The sequence below is a fragment of the Carlito syrichta genome, unplaced genomic scaffold, assembly GCF_000164805.1.
Source record: "Carlito syrichta isolate Samal-C Ts95f unplaced genomic scaffold, Tarsius_syrichta-2.0.1 Scaffold165621, whole genome shotgun sequence".
NCBI lineage: Eukaryota > Metazoa > Chordata > Mammalia > Primates > Tarsiidae > Carlito > Carlito syrichta.
Window position 1 is genome coordinate 375,873 of NW_007109717.1, and position 6,897 is coordinate 382,769.

The following is a 6,897-nucleotide window of genomic DNA, read 5'->3' on the forward strand; positions in this document are numbered from 1 at the left end:
AGTTGTATTGAACCACATTCTTCCTTCACCAAAAACTTTTATTTCTGTACTTCCAAGTGGTATGACCGAATATGCCTTTTCCCCCTTTTCCTTTGAGACGATAGAGTCTGAATTAATCATGCCAGTTGAGAGACAGCAAGCAGATTGAGTCATGAGTTGAGGGTTCTGGTTCCAATTCAGACACGCTTACGATGAGTCCGTCACGACTCTGTAATCAGCACCTGTGTAGAATGCTTTTCTACTTCCTGCGCAGTGCGGCTTTATGGAGATCAAGAATCCCAAGCGTCGTTCTTGCAGTGTCTTTAGCCTGAGCAGTTGAAACTTGGATCAGAGTAAAAGTCCGCTGTCCATGAAGCGCCTGGGTGTGTGTGTCAGGAAGCAAGGAGCGTGCGCTCCGAGTGGCACTGACGTCTCTGCTTTCTTGCATGTGTCCTGGCTCAGTGCCCTGGATGCCGAAAACGAGCGCCTCGTGCAAGAAGCTCTGGACCGACTGATGGAAGGAAGAACAGTCCTGGTCATTGCCCATCGCCTGTCCACCGTCAGGGACGCTGACACCATTGCTGTCCTTGACCAGGGGAGAGTGGCGGAGTACGGGAAACACGAGGAACTGCTGTGCAGGCCGGACGGGCTATATAGAAAGCTAATGACCAAGCAGAGTCTTATGTTGGCGTAAAGAAGTGATTACTGGTAAATTGACTGAGAGAGACCTTAAAGCATTTTGGGGGGGGAAAAGCTTAAGAGTGTGTGAAATCTGTAAATCTTACATTTATATGAAATATGCCTATTTTTTTCCGAAGTGTGTAAAATACTGTTTTGAAATGTACTTGTTCTTCAGAGCTTTATATTCAGAGTTTTAATAATTATAACTTTATGTCTAGCGCCGAAGTTATTTTCAGGTCTTATACTTTTATCTTGGAATATTTTAATTAATACATGTCACCTTGTTTTCATTTGCCTGCTGTTGAAGATTGAGGCTATTGTCAAATGACAACTTTTAAAAGGGAATTATAAATTAAAAGCCTCATTATTTTAGGCCAGTTTACCAATCACTGTGTAATTCTTTTGGTAGTATTTCACCAACTTTGAGTGTGAAATCCACCTAATTTTACTAGGTGGAGTAATAGAAAGTGAAAATCGAATCCTTTATTTTATCCCAGTCATCTCGTGAACTGACCCTGAGTAGCGCCCAGACATGGTTAACAACAGCTGGAGGGAAGGGACATGGATAGTGCCTGTCTCCTGGGTCTTCAGTGGTGGGAGTCTAGTGATTTGTGTTCCTGTGGGAAGTGACTGTGTTTGAATATAGTTTTCCCCATTTCTGCACACAAAAGCCTGATGAGTTTTTTGGTTTTTTTTTTTTTGAGTTGGAGTCTCACTCTGTCGCCCAGACTGGAGTGCAGTGGCCGCTCCCGGCCACTGCAACCTCGACCCACTGGGCTCTGGCGATCCTTCCACCTCCGCCTTCCGAGTAGCAGGAACTACAGGCGCGCGCTACCATGCCCGGCTGATTTTTTGATTCATTGTAGAGAAGAGGTCTCACCAAGTTGCCCGGGCGGGTCTCGAACCCACAGGCTCAGGCAATCCACTCGCCTCGGCCTCCCAAAGCGTGGGATTACAGGCTGAGCCACCGAGCCCGGCTAGCCTGATGAATTTTAAGGAGGAAAGGACCTGCATCCTTTGAACAGAAAATCTATTTTATTTATCCACATATTTATTTGCATGAATATTTGTGGGAAGTGAGGCAGGAACTGTCAAGTGTTATCGAGAAAGACAGATAAAGACGGATTTTATATGTAAGCTATCAGAAAGCATACTTTTTGAAAAATTTATAATTCCCAGATAAATTTAATTTTGCAGAATTGGTTTTTGTTTTGTTTTTGTGTTTTTTTTTCTTTCTTTTTGTTTGTTTTTGTATTTTTTGTCGAGCCAGGGTTTTGCTATGTTGTCCAGGTCGGTCTCAAACTCCTGGGCTCGAGATCCTCCTGCCTCAGCCTCCAAAGTGCAGAGATTACAGGTGTGAGCTGTGGCACCCAGCTGGAATTTTATAGTTTTTTTATAATGCTTTTGTAATTTTATTAGTAAGGCTAAAATCTGAAGAATATAACCAATTTTTAGCCTTAAAACATTTGAAGAAAGTTTAGAAATCCTTGCTATTCAAAAAATAACAAGAAATTGTAAGAATGTGTCAGTCTCTTGAATATATTAATAAGCCTTTTTCTTTTTTATTTGTAATTATAGTTTTATTTACCTCAGTGTCCCAAAATTTCTAAAATAATGCTAAAACCCACAAAATTTACTACATTTTGTGTCAGTGCTGTTAATTTGCTGTTGCCTTAAGAAAAAGTGCTTTTTTCTACATTGATGATACTAGAACCTAAGAAGTAATTATGCTGATGTAAATGAAAAAATGGAAATTTTTCCATGTGCTAAATGTTGATAAGTTTTTTTGATTGAACTGGAAGAAGAAACCACTATTTCATGAAAAGCACAGAGTACTATATTTCATTCAATATAAGATAATTTATTAATGAATAAAATGGAGTCAACAAATGAATGAATTCAGTGTTCTTTGAATTGGTAGACAGCACATATGTGACAATCATCTTGTCAAGCTTTGCTGGTGTTGTTTATGCAGTTTGCTATGAGAGTGTGGTTTTCAGAAGGCAAACAAAACACAATTACAAGGCTGGATCTGAGGGAAGTCTCTTTGTGCCATAGGAGTTTCCACAAAATTGGATTTGATCATATTTTATTTTCTGCTATAAGATGTTCAGCTGTGTCTTTAGGTAACATTTTATCATAGATTAAAATTTATAATGAACTTTGTGTCTGTCACTTCTTGTAAAACTTTTTACAACATTCAGTTTCTTACTAGAATTTAGCTGTGGAGATTCAGGAATAAAGAAAAAACTAACATTACAAATATAGAAAAGTGAGGAGTAATTATGAATTTCATTCTGTTCCTCCTTATCAGACTGGTAATGTCCTCACTTGTTTGCTGTTTATAAACATTCTGTTTAGTTGCTTCAGTACCGTAAAGAAGTATCCCTGCCCCACCATGGACAAGGAATGTGCTGTAACGTTGCTGACAGATGCGTAAGGCAGTTTCTGCCCTCACAGGCCTTCTGGTCTGGAAGGGAGAGGTGAGGCAGGGAAGCGTTAAGAAGAGGGCTGAGCATCACACACCAGTGTGGTTTGGAACACTGTGCTAGTGTCACTTTTTTGTTTCCAGAGTATTTGCACACGTCACCACATCTGATACTTTGACAGTCCTGCAGTCTAGATAAATGTCTGTTATCTCTGTTCCACAGGTGAGAGAGGAAGCATAGGCGAGTTGTCGGGCAACTCAGCGTCAACGATGTATGCGATGTCAGGCACCAGGCGGCAAAAGGATCCTGGGGTGACAGGCCGGCCAGCCGTGATGTGCCTTTGGCGCCAAGCTGGGAATCTGGCCTTGCCTCCTGCATGCACGGGGGCTGTCGAGGGGGATGTGTGTTCACGGGGGCAAGGCAGAGCATCTGCATCACCTAAAATCCTGAACGAGAAGACAAAAACATTGTGGAGCCGAGCATTCTGCTGTACGCCCTCGCAGGCTCGTCTCCATGTGCACGGTCTCCCTTGACCTTGGACTTGACGGATTCTTAGAGAATCATCACAAGCTACACCATTGTAGGCCAAACCCTTGTAAGTCCGCTCGACGAAGTAGACCTCCATTTTAGAATATCCATTTTATCATAAAAATGCCAAAGCTAGCCAGGCTTGGTGGCTCAGCCTATAATCCTGCACCTTTGGGAGGCTGAGGTGAGTGGATTGCCTGAGCCCGCGGGTTCGAGACCTGCCTGGGCAGGTGAGATCTCATCCCTACAATAACTCAAAAAAGTTAGCTGGGCGTGGTAGCGCGCGCCTGTAGTTCCTGCTACTCAGAAGGCTGAGGTGGAAGGATGGCCGGAGCCCGGCAGGTCGAGGCTGTGGTGGCCGGGAGCGGCCACTGCACTCCAGTCTGGGTGACAGAGTGAGACTCCAACTCAAAATTAAAAAAAAAAAAAAAATGCCAAAGCTGATCAAAAACAAATGAGAGCAAATATAAATGTTAGAAAACCTTAAATATACAAATGAAAGAAGTATGTAAAATCTACATTGTGTTTCCTTGGGGGTGTTTTTCTACATCTGAGGCATCATGGAATTTTTCTGGTAATCTCTGTTCATTTAACCCACTCAAGCATTTTCCAAGCGCCTTTGATTTTGCTGGGTCCTGTGCTAGGTGTTGGCTGTGCTTTCCTCATGAAGCTAGTGCAGGGGTCGGCACGGTGCCACTGTGTACGGTTTACAAGCTAAGAATGTCTTTTACGGTTTTAAGTCATTGGGAGTTAAAACAATTCACGCTAAGATCTAGGAAGTTCAGATTTCAGGGTTAAGTAGGATTTTACCGGAACATAGCCACATTCGCTCCCGTCGGAATTGTCCACGGCTGCCTTCACCCTGCGGCCACTAGAGGAAGGCGTTGTGACACGAACGAAGGCCTGCACGCCACGCCGGGTGTGGTGCATGCCTGCAGTCCCAGCTGCTCGGGAGGCTGGGGTGGGAGGATCCCTTGAGCCCGGGAGCATGAGGAGCTATGATCCCGCGACGGTGCTCCAGCCTGGGTGCCAAGGTGAGGCTCTGTTTTAAAAGTAATTTTTAAGCTGGGCTCGGTGACGCGGCCTGTCATCCCAGCGCTCTGTGAGGCTGAGGTGAGTGGATTGACTGAGTCTGCGGGTTCGAGACCTGCCTGGGCAACTTGGAGAGACCTCATCTCTACAGTAAATCAAGAAATTAGCGGGCGTGGTAGCGCACGCCTGCAGTTCCAGCTACTCGGAAGGCGGAGGCGGAAGGATCGCGGAGCCCAGCGGGTGGAGAGTGCGGTGGCCGGGAGCGGCCGCTGCCCTCCAGTCTGGGCGACGGAGTGAGACTCCAACGCAAAAAAAAAAAGTAATTTTTAAAAAGGCCTGCAAGCTGGAACACTTAGAAGGCTTGCCTACCCCAAAACTACTGGGAAAAAAATGCGTCTGCGCTGCTTGAAAAACTTCTAAACCACACAGCAGTTTACAGTCCTCTCAAGAAGTCTCATCATTAGATGAGGGGCGGATGAACGCTGTGCAAACCACTGGTGTGCCTGCTTTCCACGATGAGTTCGTCAGTCCCCGCCTCTTCCTTCTCTCCTCCTAATTGCCGTGCTGCTGAGAGTGAGATGACACTTCTGGCACAGCCACAGGAAGTAATTCCGACTGGCTTCCCGTTGCGGGCTGCAGTTGATTGTCTCAAATAAACCAGGTTGATCTTACCTGAAAGGGCTCTACTTCGGGAAGGATGTAGGGAGAGGAAGCACATCTCCAGGTGGAGCCACAAGTTGGCCCTCACACACCCACACGTGTGTCTATACTGGTGGAGTGTTTTTAATAAATTACAATGAAAATGGGCTTATACTGCACATGAAGGAAATAAATCGATTTTCTTTCCATTTTAGATTCCTGGCTGAGGCCCCTATAATGAAAAACAGATGGGCAAAAAGTGTACAGATTTATTGAACCTAGTGGAACATGACAGGGGACCCTTTCGAAGTGGAGGCCCAAACAGGTGTGCTTGTGCGCTTCTATGCTTGGGTTTGATGAGTGGGCGGTTGTGGAAAAGTATGACTGGGCAAGAGAGTATCGTGTAACGGTAATAACTAGGCAGAACTGCCTGTTCTAGGTAATAACTAGGAAGCCTGCCTGTTCAGATTCTCCCCTGTGTCTGTCCCTCGTCTTCAGAGATCGGGATCTCCTTTCCATCCAGGTACAGGGAGGACACCCCTCACCTGAGGGTCCCATTACCTGCTTCAGGGGAGAAGGGCTGGACAGACGTTTCTCCAAGGCCACGGAGCAGTGTTTGGGTGTAGTATGTATGTCCTGAACTCCACCACGGCACAGACCGGTTTCTATTGTGTTCATGTGTATATGATGTTTTGACATATATGTGCTTGGTAAAATGACTACAGTCAAGCAAATTAGCCTCATCATCACCTTCCATGGTTACCTTTTTGGGTTTTTTCTTTTCCTTTTCTCTTGGTGGCAAGAGCGCCTCAAATCTACTCTCAGCATATATTTCAGTGTTGGTTTGTTTTGTTTTGAGTTGGCGTCTCATTCAGTCACCCAGGTTGGAGTACAGTGGCAGGCTCACGGCCACCGCAGTCTCGACCTGCTGGGCCCAGGTGATCCTTCCACCTCAGCCTTCCAAGTAGCTGGAACCACAGGTGCACACCACCACACCTAGCTAGTTTTTTATTTTTTATTTTTTTTGTTAAATTATTGTAGAGACGAAGTCTCGCCAAGTTGCCCAGGCTGGTCTCAAACCCCTGGGCTCAGGCAATCCTCTTGCTTCGGCCTGCCAAAGTGCGGGGATTACAGGCATGAGCCACTGCACCCAGCCTCAGTATGGTTAACTGGGCTCTCACGCTGTACATGAGCTCACTTCTAGATTTATGCATCTTACACTACTGCAAGTTTGTACCCTTTGGCCTGCTTCTCTGCACACGCTGTTTTTACCACCCCGCTTTCTAGAAATTCGTCCACATGTTTTCCTACATGTTTAAGTATTCATGACACACAGACACGTGTTTTTAACCACATAGTGTTCCACAATGTGTATGCACTCTAAGTCTGTCATTAGCCCTTTGTGTTACTTTCCATTTTTTTGCTATTATAAACAACACTATCTTTGGTATGATACCTTTGATTTTTCTCAGATAAGTTCCTAAAAGAGCAAGTTAAAGAGCATTTATATACATGTTGTAAGACTTTTTGATGAAATTGTCCTCCAAAGAGATGATAATAGCCGGGCTGGGTGGCTCAGCCTGTAATCCCGTGCTTTGGGAGGCTGAGG

The 6,897-nt window shown here is 45.0% G+C and overlaps 2 protein-coding genes across 4 annotated transcripts in view; both read left to right on the forward strand.

Moving 5' to 3' along the window:
* Positions 1 to 1,037, forward strand: part of ABCB10 (ATP binding cassette subfamily B member 10) — a 33,640-nt gene extending 32,603 nt beyond the window's left edge. For all 3 annotated transcript variants that reach the window (XM_021709133.1, XM_021709132.1, XM_021709134.1), the window contains one exon: positions 442 to 1,037. In XM_021709133.1, the coding sequence (XP_021564808.1) occupies positions 442 to 673 (232 nt within the window). In that variant the 3' untranslated portion in view covers positions 674 to 1,037. The remainder of the gene's footprint in view (positions 1 to 441) is intronic.
* A 4,127-nt stretch (positions 1,038 to 5,164) lies between these two features.
* NUP133 (nucleoporin 133) overlaps positions 5,165 to 6,897 on the forward strand; it is a 69,618-nt gene continuing 67,885 nt past the window's right edge. The window contains exon 1 of the mRNA XM_008051116.2: positions 5,165 to 5,274. Coding sequence (XP_008049307.2) covers positions 5,165 to 5,274 — 110 coding nt within the window. The remainder of the gene's footprint in view (positions 5,275 to 6,897) is intronic.